At 44.9% G+C, this 14,916-nt stretch overlaps 1 protein-coding gene across 3 annotated transcripts in view; it reads right to left on the bottom strand.

Annotated features, from left to right (window-relative positions):
• The window catches only part of LOC140899075 (C-type lectin domain family 4 member E-like), a 41,208-nt gene that overhangs the window by 12,863 nt on the left and 13,429 nt on the right, over positions 1-14,916 (bottom strand). For 2 of the 3 annotated variants that reach the window (XM_073313854.1, XM_073313843.1), the window contains 2 exons: positions 2,184-2,295; positions 390-488 (listed from right to left, as the gene is read on the bottom strand). In XM_073313854.1, coding sequence (XP_073169955.1) covers positions 390-488; positions 2,184-2,220 — 136 coding nt within the window. In that variant the 5' untranslated portion in view covers positions 2,221-2,295. The remainder of the gene's footprint in view (positions 1-389; positions 489-2,183; positions 2,296-14,916) is intronic. The other variant, XM_073313863.1, reaches the window with a different exon arrangement.

The raw sequence follows: 14,916 nt of genomic DNA, 5'->3' as shown, positions 1-14,916 counted from the left end.
CCATATCTAGCTACCTGTCCCACTTTGAGGTTGGGGGAAAGGAGGGACGGTTCTTTCTGGCCCCTATAGAGATCATTTATCCCCTAATGCCTGAGGGTTTTTTACCTTTCTCTTTATTATGCTGCCCTTTTTATATCCAGCAATGGCACCAGACTTGGTTGATTCCCTGCAGCAGGCAGTTCCACAGCTTGAGTTTACAAGCCTTTCATTTTACTGATTCTAAATTTACCAGCCACTATCTTACTCAAGATCCTTTTCGTTTTTGTAAGATGGGAAAAAGGAAAGAAGCAGGGAGGACAGACCCCAAAGAGAGCAATAAAATCCCTTCTTGTTTTATACATTTACTTTTTCTTTGCAATGCAGCCAAATAAACAGAATTCAAAACCCACCCATGCAGCCGGAGATGACACAGGCCTTGAGGACAAGAACACAAACAAGAATGACCCAGGGGCTCAGCCAGAGGCAGAGTTTCCTCTCTTCTGTGGGGCCTGAAATACATAAGGTAAGAGCAGGAATCACATACCCTTCCCAAAGATAAAATTGCAGGAGAGCCCCTGTTTTCCTGATTCCAACACAGTGTCCTGAGACAGATGTGAGGAATTTTCCGAGAATTACACCTGGACCCAGAAGCCTGCAATTAAAAGTGGCTCAGTTACAGGAGCTAGGGTTAGTGCAGGGTCCCCCAACTCTCCTCTTTCTTTTTTTCTCTCTACCCACAAGACTTGTCTCTCCTCTTCTTTCCCCTTTATTCCTTCTCTTGTCCATTGCTTGGTCCCCCACACCTCCTTTTCTCCCCATAACCTCTCCCCATATATATCTCCTTCTATCTCCCCAGCCACTCCTCCTTTCTCTCATTGCATTCTCTTCCTCCACCTCTGCCCACCTCTCCCTGTTTATCCCATCTTTCTACCTCCATCTTCTCTACTTCCCTTTTGTTTATCCTCTGTACTCCCTTCTCTCTCCTCTCCCCATCCACCTTTCCTTACTGTTTAGGGATCTGTCTACACTTTGAGCTAGGGGTGTGATTCCCAGCTTTAGGATACATACCTGTGTTAGCTTTGATCAAACTAGTGTGCTAGAAGTAGACTGTAGCCATGGTGGCATGTGCAGCAGGAGGGCCTGATGACATACCTAGCATATCTAATGAACACACACTTATGGCAGCTACCCCCACTTGCTGCTTGCACTGCTCCAGGTAATCTATTTTTAGGACACTAGCTCAAACAAAGCTAGTGTGGGTATGTCTCCTTGAGCTAGGACTCACACCCCTAGCTCAAAGTGTAGATATTCCCTCCTATGTGTATGTCTACATCGCAAATGGAGATGTGATTGCAGCATGCGGAAGGCATACCTGTGCTAGCTTTAATCTAGCTGGGGCAGGTAACAGTGGTAGCGAGGACTGGGTGGCGTAGGCTTCAGCACAGGCTAGCCGTCCCAGTACAAGCCCACTGGGGACCCTGGGTGGGTACTTGCACTGCTAGCCTCTGCTGGGGTCCATGCCACTGCATCTCTGCTGCAATTGTCCACACAGGCATGTCTACATGCCCTACAATCACCCCTTCATTTGCGGTGTATATGTAACATATGTCTCTCTCTTCCTGGACTGTTACTCACAGGTCAGTGCCCTAAGTTGCCCAAAGGAATGAAAGTCCAGCTCAGCCTGTTATATAGAATTGTTTATAAAAGTCAGTCAAAGTTGGAGACAAATACAAGTGGTAAAAATTGGGTTGTTTACAGTGAAAAAATCATGACCAGTCTTCAAAGCATCTAGTAAGGTCAGAGGTTGGCATTGTAATGAGAAGTAAGAGTGTAGAAATGGGAGGAAATGTTTATGGTTGAAATCATCCAAATGTGTTTCAACTGGTTCATTTAATGGGGTCAGGTTGACACCCCTTCTTGGACATTGTTTCTGTGCGATCATTGAAATGGACAGAAGGTGATTGCTTTTCTCTCATAATTTCATTATCCCTTCCCCAATTCCTTTGGGCCATTCTCCAGCCCTGTTACTTCCTGGTTCCATTCTCTTTGTCCCTCTATCTCATCCTTTCCAGCCATTGTTCCCCCAGTTCTGTATGGTCTTTCCCCAGAACTTCTCTCCTCTATCACTCCCTCTCCATTGCCTTCCCAAATCCTTATTTCAATCCATCCCGCCCTACAAAGTGAGATGAAATCCCCATTCTCACCTGCAGTTCCTGGGCTGGATTTCCCCGTTGGGCCCATGGCCTCTCCCAGAACCTCACTGTCCCCACCAGTGACTCCAGGGAATACACGCAGCCACCAGCATAGGAGACCGTTCTACTGAAGAACAAATTGTATTCTGAGCTGGTCAAACACAAATGAGGAGCCTTAATGATGTCTGATGAGATGGCAAGGCTGAGAGCCAGAGCCTGGAGATAAATACCACACAGAAGGTAGTGGAGGGAAGGGGAAGTTTTCAACCGGTCTTGTGATGGCTCATTTCAGACCAGAAGTAGATAATTATGAGACATAAAAGCAACTCCACCCTAGTCCCCCTCCCCCGCCAAATATATACATAAAAAAGTGAAGAAAATGAGGATGGAAAAGAGGAACTATCCCCCATTCCTGAAATAGTTTATTTCGAAAATATTCATGCAGTTTTGCAACATGTAACATTGTAACATTAACCTTTTATCTTCTAGGTTTGCCCTGTGTCTGTGGGGTGGGAAGGGGAATCTTTAGCCTGTCAGATCTCACACGCTATGGATTAAGCCAGTTTAAAGCCAACACAGGCCTAATGTTTGCTATAAGGGAGGTTCCCCAGATTTAAGCTGATTAAGCCAGTTTGATACTGCCTGTTTTTCTAGGGTTTGTCCCCTATCCAGTACTCAGACAAAACCAGATGTGGCTTTGTCGGGAATCAGACACACAAGGTCGTGCCGGCAGGGATAAGGCAGCATGCTCTTAAAAATGGAGCTCCCCTGTGAGGTGAGACCTCGCTTTCACTGTGAAGGGGAAGGCGTATGCTGTTCCTGGAAGTACTGGCGTGTGTTCTGTGAATGTGTGACAGGCCACCCTACTCTGCCATGGTACATTTTTTTGTTTTTCATTATCAGCTTTCTTTAATCCTTTTACATCATGTTCATTTTTAACATCTTTTTCTACAAAATTAGGCAGTTTAGTTTTTAGTTTTCTCTTAAACAGAACGTCTGCGTGAGACAATTAGGGTGACCAGATAGCAAGGGTGAAAAATCGGGACGAGGGTGGGGTTGGGGGGGATAATAGGCACCTATATAAGGAAAAGCCCCAAATATTGGGACTGTCCCTATAAAATTGGGACATCTGGTCACCCTAGAGACAATCCATGTTTCAAGGGTGCTGCCTATAGTTAAGCAAGCCTAAGTCAGGATTTGAATTAGATTCGTTTGTTTTTTTTAGTAGCTTCTCTATAATTTTTACACCATTCTCCACTAGACCATTTGGCTGTGGGTATCTAGGACTTGCTGTAATATGCCAGAACCCGTAATATCTCACAAATTTTTTTGAATTCATATCCTGCAAATTGTGGACCATTGTCTGACATTACCATTGAAGGAATATCATACCTAACAAATATTGATTTATGCGTGTTATTACATGCTTTGCTATGGTGTTGTCCAGTAAAGTAATCTCTGGAAAGCGTGAGTAATAGTTTAAAATCACAACATAATCTTTACCTGCATATCTGAATAAATCAATACCAATTTTATACCAAGCCTCTAAAGCTTCCTGAGGTACCAGCATAGGTTCTTTCACAGGCTTAGGCTGTAACTTTTGATGTTTCACATTTCTTAACTGCTTTTTTCACCCGTTTGAGGCCAACACAGCTCTGGCCCTTCTTTTGTATTTTTTATTTCCTAAATGTCCTTCATGGATTCTAATAAGCTTGTCAGGCTGTAATATTTTGGGAACAGTTATTCAGTTGCTTCTAAACAAAATACCATCAATCACTGAAAGTTCTTCTTTGAAGTGAAAATATGGACTAGGTATATGGTGTCCAGGCCAACCTACTGTTATAGCTTTTATCACTCTTGCCAAGGTCTCATCATGTACTTTGGCTGCTGCAAACACAGTCCACATTTTGTCAGAGACAGGGTAGTTTTTCTTTATAACAGGGGTGGCCAGCCTGTGGCTCCGGAGCTGCATGCGGCTCTTCAGAAGTTAATATGTGGTGCCTCGCATAGGCACCGACTCCGGGGCTGGAGTTACAGGTGCCAACTTCCCAATGTGCTGTGGGGGTGGGGTGCTCACTGCTCAACCCTGACTCTGCCACAGGCCCTGCCCCTACTTCACCCCTTCCCCCAAAACCCCCACTCCTTCCTGCCCCCTTCCATGAGCCTGCCATGCCCTCGCTCCTCCCCCTCCCCTCAGAGCCTCCTGCATGCTGCAGGAGGCATGGGGAAAGAGGGGGAGGTGCTGATCAGCAGGGCTGCTGGCAGGCAGTGGGGAGCTGATGGAGGGTGCTGACGTATTACTGTGGCTCTTTGGCAATGTACACAGGTAAATTCTGGCTCCTTCTCGGGGCAGGTTGGCCATCCCTGGTTTATGAGGTTCACATGCATATATCAGATTCAGAGTCATTTCCTGCTACAGTATTGTCAAAAGCTCTAGACCAGTGGTTCCCAAACTTTAACAGCCCGTGAACCCCTTTCACTAAATTGTGAAATCTCGCGAATCCCCTCCTAAAAATGAATATTTCCAGGGATTTAAGTTTAAATTTCCTCCGCACTCTGCGGGGCTCCTGCTGCGGGACCCTGTTGACCGCCCTGGTCAACTGAGCTCCACTGAGCTCGGGCTGCAGGTCCCGCTGACCGCCAGGGCTTGGGCTGCCAGCCCTGTGCGGAGCGCTGGGGTTCGGGCGGCCGGCTCCCCCACTGACGGGGGCAGGGCTCGGGCTGCCAGCCTCAGCTGCCCGGCTTTGCTCTCCCTGGGGCTCGGGCTGTCTGCCCTGCCACCGGGTCCCACCTGCTGCCTCCAGTGCCCGGGGTCCCATGGCCGCCATGAGTGACATTTTTCTGGCGAACCCCCGGTAACGTTCTGTGAACCCTCAGGGGTTTGCGAACCCCAGTTTGGGCACCACTGCTACAGACAGAGTATCCACTAAATCCCATCCTGCTTTATATTCTATTTGCAATTCAGTTAACTGCAGCTGAGAAAAGCAGTCTCTGTACTCTGGGAGGAGTGTCAGCCAGTCCCTTCATCGAAGGGGAGTTGTCAAAATCCTGCAGATGCATCCAATGTGGAGAAACATTTAGTGCCAACCATTTCTCCAAATATGTGTTCCCTAGTGGGCATGGGGAAAAGTGTTCTTTTAACATACTTGTTAATTTTTTTCGGGTTCGTTTTTTTTTCTACAATTACTAATGAACGAACCCATTCTGTGTCTCCTTTACTGTCTTGATTACCTCTAGTGCCATTAATCTATTTAGCTCCTCTTTTGAGTTTTTTTCTCACAGCTAGAAGAACATTCCTAGAGGAATGTATGATGGAACAACTAGGCTCTGTCAATTCAGTTTGATATTCTGCTGGCAGTTTTCCAATGCCCTTAAAGACATCCTAAAACTGCTCCCCAATACCTGAGTCCCCTTGCCCCTCTAATGAGTATATTTTCTCTGAATGAACCCTAGTGTTGGGCGTGTTTTTAAGGCCAGTATAGGTACATTTTTGGCACAATTACAAAATTTATTATTTTTCAATCTTATTTTTAACGTTCCCTCTAATTCACATGTGCCCACAAGTAGAAATGAGCTCTCCACTGTAAGGCCTTCACTTTACCTGTCTATTAGCAATGTACCCAGTCTTTTTTTAGACCCTTAAAATATATTCCATTACCACATTTGCTTGAGCACCAGTGTCTTGTTTAAAAGTCAAAAAAGTTCCGTTCATTGCCAAGGTAACAGCCCGATTATTTGGTGCAGCTGCTTCATTCAAAGCTCTTCTTCTGTGCTGCTAGCTCTGTTCTCCACATGTTACATAGCGTGTGTACTTTGGTTCTTTTGGTGCATCTGCTATTGCAAATTGCACACTCTTTCAAAATTATTGAATTTCGTGCACTTGTTGCAATGTTGTCCAAATGCAATTCATTGCTGAAATTTCCTTCCACGCCTTGTGTAATTCTTTATGTTGTCCTCAACAAATTCCTTTTTTGCAAACTCACTTTTTTTTTTTTACAGGCTTTGTTGAACATTTCTGCTTTCCCTTTGCCCTGAGGGTTTGTGATTCTGTCCATCAAAGCAGTATCTTGTTTTCCCTCCAAAAGTGTCAATCTGTTCTGGGTAACCTCTGCTGTTTAGCATCTTCTAAATGCCTAATCCAGGTTCAAATCTGGGTCTTCCATTGTCTTTTTCTAATCTTTGGTTCTCGAATTCCCGTCGTTAGTTGATCTCGGATTAGTGAATCTGTGAGCTGATCATAATTAAATGTTTGGCTCAACAGCTTGAGATCCACCATGAATTCTTCAAACAACAATCCTTCTCTCTGAGCTCTCATGAAATTTATATCGTTCAAAAATTTCATTTGTCTCGGGTGTGCAGTACTCTTCAAACTTCATGCATCTTATAGCATGCTTGTGCTGCCTGACTTAACTGTACATAATTAGAAATATTTAGTGTTTTGACCCCACGATAATTTTTTAAAAAAAATAGCTCCCTTCTGTTTATCTTCTTTTTCAATAAAGCCACTCACTTGCATGTACAGGCTGAATCTGTGTTGAAATCCCTTCCACTTATCTGCTGTATTGCCAGAGAACTTCAGCTCCAGAGGAACTCTCAGCTGCTCCATTTTCCTTACCCCTTTTGTCCTGTACTCTCTTCTCCAGTCACTCTCTGACCACTCCTGTTACCGTGTAGTGTTTGTGGGCGCAGTGTAGGAGACTCAGGACTGTAGGAAGATCAGAATATATCATTTATTATAGATTCAGCTCAGCAACTCAGAGTCTGGTGTTGCAGTTTAGAAGGCGGCCTCAGAAGTGCTCACAGCTCCCCCTAATGTATCTATACAGCTAAACTGGGCAGAGCCCTAAAGGGGGCAAATCTTCACAGGGATATCTCCAAGGTAAATGCAGGATCCCACAGGAAATGACATTAATGATTGAGTGCAGGGAAGGCCTCCGCTGAGTCAATCCCTGAATATCCCAGGAGCATACTAGGGGAGCTGTGCTGATGGATGTACCTCTTTTTTTATTGAAAAAGCAATAAACCCCCACTTGTGGTGCCCATAAGGGGTGCTGCAAGTAGCCTTTCAGAGATTCAGAGATATTAAGGCCAGAAGGGACCATTTGAGCATCTAGTGTCTGACCTCCTGTGTAACTCAGGCCATAGAACCTCACCCTGTTTACTCCTGCATTGAGCCCAGTAACTTGTATCTGACTATGGCAGGACTTTCCAGATAGTCAGTCTTTCCAGTCTTGATTAGAAGACATCAGAGCACAACCATTTCCACTGGTAGTTTGTTCCAAAGGTTAGCCAGACCCACTGTTACGAGTGTGTGCCTTATTTCTAGTTAGAATTTGTCTGGCTTCAATTTCCAGCCATTGGTTCTTGTTGTTCCTTTCTCTGCTATGCGAAAGGGCCCTTTTACCTAGGATTTTTTCTGCATAAAGGGCCTTAGACCTTTCTCATTGCTCCCCCATCAAGCGAGCAAACTTTCAGACTGAGTATTTGGAACTGAGGCCCCATCATGGGGTTGAGTGTTTGCGGGAGCTCTTCATGTTTCACCAGAGCATGCCCACAGCTGCCAAAGTCCACATAGCACTTTGAGATCTGCTGGTGCAAAGCACGATATGAAAACTAGGTGTTATTATGATCTCATATGAGCTAAGTGAAGTTTTTCTAGAGCATTCCGAGAGCATTCTGTGCTCCCCAGAGAATGTTTTATAGTTCTAGATCCTATTTTCTCCTATGTCGACACAGTGAGTGGAGGTGGGGTTGGTGGTGCACTAGCAGGTGGTATAAGGTGAGTGGACAGGAGTGTGGGGAAGAAGAGAATGGAAACGCTTGAGGGGCTAGTGGTAGAGAAGACACTCTAGCATAGTCAGCAGCCCCTTCCGCTGACTGCAGCGCGGGATTTTGGGAGACCCTGTGGTAATGTTAGGCAGCCCAGGCTGTGTCAGTCAGTCAGTCTGAGAATCAGGGAGAACCATAGTAGGAGGGCCTGTCTGTGTCCAACTGCCTCACTAAAGAATCCTTTATATATATGTAACCCCTTGGGGTTCAGAGAGCATGGCCTCTTTAAATATTTTTCCTATTGGGGAGGGGGAGCAGTGAGAGAGAGGAGGGAAACTTGGGGGTGTGGCTCTGGAGCCAGGGGAGAGAGGGGCTGCAGCTGGAAGGCCTGGAAAAAAGTGAAGGAGAGAGAACCTGCCTGAAGCCTGAGAGGGACAGGGCGGCTGATCGGGGGACACCCCAGGACAGTGGATTCCTGTGCGCGCCATCTCTTGGCCAGAACTGCCTGCAGAGCAGACTCCATCTTGGCCACGAGGGCGCTAAAGTTACAGATACAATACAGCTGAGTCCTGTCTCTTTCCTACAGCGAGGGCACCACAGGTATCAAGGAAGTGTCAGAGGAAGGAGGGGAATGGGTCACCCACTGAGCGGGAAAAGGAGGGGAGCACTCACTGAGGGACTAGCTGCTCCAGGTCCCAGTAAGAAGCGCTGGAGGAACATAGGAGCATGGAGACTAAGGGAGGGGACTAGCAGTAGCTATACTCCTTGCCGGAGAGAGGTTAATGTGCTGGAGTGCTAACACCAGATGAAGGTCCCTTGAGGGGTGTGACGTTATCTGATTAAAATATGACCATGTAGATCCACTGTGATATAATTGCAACAAAACTTATACAAAGTATGTCAAGTAATGTGTCTATGGAAAAGTTATTGTTTGCTGAATATGATTATCCTATGTGTATGCATGTATCATGTTTGTATCTGAAGTTATGAATATTGACCATGTGTCTGTATTTCAAATGTGTTTGCTCATGTAGGTAACACCTACCAGGTATTTAGCCAGCACATTGTAAAGGGACTATTCAAGTTGAATGGTCCATCAAGGAACACTTAACTCACAATGGGCCATGGAAGACGCCCATCTATACGTAATGGGCTTCCTGAGGACATTCTAACTAGAGTACGGGTAATGGCCTCTGCTTTGACTCAGCGGAGCATGCCAGGACATGTGATGAGACCACGTGACACTAAACTCCATCTTGTTACCTGTATTTTTCCACTGTGCAGAGGAACAATGGGTTTCCCTTCACATGGCAGAAGCTATAAAAGACCCTGAAAGCATTTTTTCCTGCTCAAACCTCTGGAAAGTGTGGGCCCCTTACTGAATGAGGGAGGCAACCTAGTGACAGAGGATGTGGAAAAAGCTAATTTACTCAATGCTTTTTTTGCCTCTGTCTTCACGAACAAGGTCAGCTCCCAGACTGCTGCATGGGAGTAGATGGCCAGCCCTCTGTGGAGAAAGAGGTGGTTAGGGACTATTTAGAAAAGCTGGACGTGCACAAGTCCATGGGGCCGGACGAGTTGCATCCGAGAGTGCTAAAGGAATTGGCGGCTGTGAGTGCAGAGCCATTGGCCATTATCTTTGAAAACTCGTGGCGAACAGGGGAAGTCCCAGATGACTGGAAAAAGCCTAATGTAGTGCCAATCTTTAAAAAAGGGAAGAAGGAGGATCCTGGGAACTACAGGCCAGTCAGCCTCACCTCAGTCCCTGGAAAAATCATGGAGCAGGTCCTCAAGGAATCAATTCTGAAGCACTTAGAGGAGAGGAAAGTGATCGGGAACAGTCAGCATGGATTCACCAAGGGAAGGTCATACCTGACTAATCTAATCGCCTTTTATGATGAGATTACTGGTTCTGTGGATGAAGGGAAAGCAGTGGATGTATTGTTTCTTGACTTTAGCAAAGCTTTTGACACGGTCTCCCACAGTATTCTTGTCAGCAAGTTAAAGAAGTATGGGCTGGATGAATGCACTATAAGGTGGGTAGAAAGTTGGCTAGATTGTCGGGCTCAACGGGTAGTGATCAATGGCTCCATGTCTAGTTGGCAGCCAGTGTCAAGTGGAGTGCCCCAGGGGTCGGTCCTGGGGCCGGTTTTGTTCAATATCTTCATAAATGATCTGGAGGATGGTGTGGATTGCAGTCTCAGCAAATTTGTGGATGATACTAAACTAGGAGGAGTGGTAGATACGCTGGAGGGCAGGGATAGGATACAGAGGGACCTAGACAAATTGGAGGATTGGGCCAAAAGAAATCTGATGAGGTTCAATAAGGATAAGTGCAGGGTCCTGCACTTAGGACGGAAGAACCCAATGCACCGCTACAGACTAGGGACCGAATGGCTAGGCAGCAGTTCTGCGGAAAAGGACCTAGGGGTGACAGTGGACGAGAAGCTGGATACGAGTCAGCAGTGTGCCCTTGTTGCCAAGAAGGCCAATGGCATTTTGGGATGTATGAGTAGGGGCATAGCGAGCAGATCGAGGGACGTGATCGTCCCCCTCTATTCAGCATTGGTGAAGCCTCATCTGGAGTACTGTGTCCAGTTTTGGGCCCCACACTACAAGAAGGATGTGGATAAATTGGAGAGAGTCCAGCGAAGGGCAACAAAAATGATTAGGGGTTTGGAACACATGACTTATGAGGAGAGGCTGAGGCAAGTGGGATTGTTTAGTCTGCAGAAGAGAAGAATGAGGAGGGATTTGATAGCTGCTTTCAACTACCTGAGAGGTGGTTCCAGAGAGGATGGTTCTAGACTATTCTCAGTGGTAGAAGAGGACAGGACAAGGAATAATGGTCTCAAGTTGCAGTGGGGGAGGTTTAGGTTGGATATTAGGAAAAACTTTTTCACTAGGAGGGTGGTGAAACACTGGAATGCGTTACCTAGGGAGGTGGTAGAATCTCCTTCCTTAGAAGTTTTTAAGGACAGGCTTGACAAAGCCCTGGTTGGGATGATTTAATTGGGGATTGGTCCTGCTTTGAGCAGGGGGTTGGACTAGATGACCTCCTGAGGTCCCTTCCAAATCTGATATTCTATGATTCTATGACTATGAACTTATACTTTTGGGAACATTCTAACCAAAGGACTGAGGCCCTTCCAATGATTTGGAAACAACCAGAGACTTAACAAGACAGAAGTTTATTCCATCGCTGCTATGAGCCTGATCCAAGAACCTTGGAATTACTGTATGTAGTTGGTTCCTTTAACCACTTTTAACTCTCACTTTTCTTTCTTTCTTTCTTTCTTTCTTTCTTTCTTTCTTTCTTTCTTTCTTTCTTTCTTTCTTTCTTTTTGTAAATAAACCTTTAGATGTTAGATACTAAAAGATTGGCAACAGCATGATTTTTGGTTAGATCTGAGTTATATATTGACCTGGGTGTGTGGCTGGTCCTTTGGGATCAGAAGAACCGTTTGGTTGATGAAAATTGGTTTTAAATAACCACTCATTAAGTTTAGTGTTGGTGGTGGTGATACAAGGACTGGAATACCTAAGGAGACTGCTTTTCTGACTTCTTGTTAGCTAGTGTGGTAAAACAGAAGTTTTCTTTTGTTGCTCGTTTGGTATATTTTATGGGAAAATAACCACCAGTTTTGGGGTGTGTCTGCCCTATTTCTCAGCAGTTTGTCCTGAATTTGGTATTCTCGGTTGTGACCCACTGAGGCACGGTGACAACGGGCTGTCATTATTACAGTGGTTTAGGTCTAGAGAGACCCAATCTGTTTTCATTGTCCACTCTGAAAACTTGAGTAACCCCCACCAGCAGCAGCAGGCAGGGCAATGTACAGTCAGTAGCAAGGCTCCTGGTAGCGCACTCTGCTGGGAAAGAGTATATGTTTTTCCTTAAATACACAGTGAGTGAACAGATAACTATTAGGGCTGGTCAAATAAGTATTTTTGACAGAAAATTTGGGTTTTTGACAAAACAAAAATTGTCTCATGGCACTGTTCTCATTTTCTGAAGAAAAAAAACCATTTTCCTAGTTGTAGCATAGTGCCAAATACAGTAGAACCTCAGAGTTACAAACATCAGAATTACAAACTGACCTATCAACCACACACCTCATTTGGAACCAGAAGTATGCAATCAGTAGTAAAGTTTCAAAGCTGTATTAAATCAATGTTCAGTTGTAAATTTTTGAAAGAACAGTCATAACGTTTTGTTCAGAGTTACGAACATTTCAGAGTTATGAACAAGCTCCATTCCCGATGTGTTTGTAACTCTGAGATTCTACTGTAGATTGGAGTGTATAGTTGTGTCTGTGTATGAACTTTGTAGGGGAGACCAAGCGGCCTTCTCCTCTGGGAGACTTTTAAATCCCTGACTCCACTCCCTTCCGGTTTATTCCAATGGGAAAATAGTGATTGTTCAGGCAGGGATTTATTTTTCTGTCTATCACTGTGGCCGTATCTGAGTGGCTGGCTTGGCAGTAGCCAAAGAGAAAGTGAAACTCCTTCATCAAAGGCAGGGAAATCACTCCAATCTTCCCTTCATTCTGGTGCTGACATTTGAATGTGCAGTTTCTGAGAGATCCCTCCAGAACATCATCATATTTAGCAGTTTCCAAGCTTCTTGAGGATGTTGGAAGTTTTCTTTGAGTGCACCGTGGCTATCTGGGCACACATCTTAAACTCACCCCTATTAGTCTTTGACCATCCATTGGAGCAGTTGCCCTCACGATGCTGATGTTGTTTAGTTAATACCTCCTTCTTCCCATGTTCCTGTGGCTTTGTAAATTTACAGCGTTACACCCAAGGTTGTTAATAGCAATAACCCTAGAAATTGCCGTTTATCCACTGCTTGGGTACTGCAGAAAGCTCATTTGCATTAACATTTTCTCAGGGCCAAATGGAAACCAATGTGCTAGAGGGGAAAGGCTCCATAGCCCTGCCCCGATTCCACTGAGCCAGTCCGTGCCCCTGATCTGGGGCTGAACAGAAACCAGTGCCACAAAAGTTCAAAGCTCCACAGCACAGTCCACAAATCCCTTGAGCACCATTTCCCTAAATAGCTTGTTATTTACCTTTGGCCTCTGCAGGTGGTGGTGTCTTCTTGAACTTCATCTCAGTGTAGACAATCTCTGCTGCCATTCAGAGACTGTGTGGCTGACACCCATTCTTTATATATTCATATTTATCACATTTAAAACTGATCTTTTAATTCCCTAGAGCCAGAGTACAACACTGGCCACTTTCTGAGTCCTTCCCATCAGAAGTGTCTGCCACCCCTTCTCCTACCTGCAAGAAGAGGAGAGATCGGGTGTGGAAAGCACTTAATATGAGCTGAGAAGCATTTGGAGACAGAGCTACACCCCTTGATACAGCTCACCCTCATCATCCAGATCCCCCTCCCCAGATTCCGCTGTGAGGCTGCACCCAATCCTGACGTAGCACAAGGGCCAGGCCTGCCCCAGAAACACTCCAGGGAGCTGCCTCTCCATGCCAGGTGCACCAGGTGCAAACTGGAAAACAAAATTTTCATTTAGAAAAAATCACATTTTGAATCAGGAGATTTGTCAAAATCAAACCTTTCTCACGAACAGTTTCAGTTTGGACAAATTGGCATTTTCGGACAAAAAAAATGTTTAATTAGAAAATTCCTGACTAGCTTGAAGTAAAACTGCTATAGCTGTACTGGTATAGCTCCCCAAGTGGGCACATGTTCCAGGTTAAGAGTGGTGGTGGTGGTGATGGTTGTTGTTGTTTTTTGGTTTTGGATAAACACCTGTCAAAGTGACATAATCTAAATCAGAAAAAGGCCCTCTTAAACCAGAATAAAGATGTCCTCTCAGGGAGCTATAAGTGCATTTACTGTGCATAAATGCATATAAATGCATATAAGTGCATTCCCATATAGTCAAGCCCTCAGTTGAAAATCTTCCAACTCTTTCTGTACCTCCTCACAGCAGAGAATTTGAGTCTCTAACAAAAGGGCTGATTCTTTTTCCTCTTTTTTTCTGGTAAGAATGTATTTAAACTGTTGAAGTAAATCAGTGACCATAACTGTAGCAGTTTGTGGTTTTTATGGAGGTCTTAACTGCTCTTCTGCTCACACGCCACTTTTGAATATTTATTGCAGATCATAATTATTAGGAATTGTCAAGGTTCCTCCCCCACTCTGAACTCTAGGGTACAGATGTGGGGACCTGCATGAAAAACCTCATAAGCTTATCTTTACCAGCTTAGGTCAAAACTTCCCCAAGGTACAAAATATTCCACCCTTTGTCCTTGGATTGGCCGCTACCACCACCAAACTAATACTGGTTACTGGGGAAGAGCTGTTTGGACACGTCTTTCCCCCCAAAATACTTCCCAAAACCTTGCACTCCACTTCCTGGACAAGGTTTGGTAAAAAGCCTCACCAATTTGCCTAGGTGACTACAGACCCAGACCCTTGGATCTTAAGAACAATGAACAATCCTCCCAACACTTGCACCCCCCCTTTCCTGGGAAATGTTGGATAAAAAGCCTCACCAATTTGCATAGGTGACCACAGACCCAAACCCTCGGATCTGAGAACAATGAAAAAGCATTCAGTTTTCTTACAAGAAGACTTTTAATAAAAATAGAAGTAAATGGAAATAAAGAAATCCCCCCTGTAAAATCAGGATGGTAGATACCTTACAGGGTAATTAGATTCAAAACATAGAGAATCCCTCTAGGCAAAACCTTAAGTTACAAAAAAGATACACAGACAGAAATAGTTATTCTATTCAGCACAGTTCTTTTCTCAGCCATTTAAAGAAATCATAATCTAACACATACCTAGCTAGATTACTTACTAAAAGTTCTAAGACTCCATTCCTGGTCTATCCCCGGCAAAGACAGAATATAGACAGACACACAGACCCTTTGTTTCTCTCCCTCCTCCCAGCTTTTGAAAGTATCTTGTCTCCTCATTGGTCATTTTGGTCTGGTGCCAGCG

Source organism: Lepidochelys kempii, chromosome 1 (assembly GCF_965140265.1).
Source record: "Lepidochelys kempii isolate rLepKem1 chromosome 1, rLepKem1.hap2, whole genome shotgun sequence".
Taxonomy (NCBI): Eukaryota; Metazoa; Chordata; order Testudines; family Cheloniidae; genus Lepidochelys; species Lepidochelys kempii.
The sequence above is the reverse complement of the archived record's forward strand: the minus strand, read 5'-3'. Positions and strand labels throughout refer to the sequence as shown.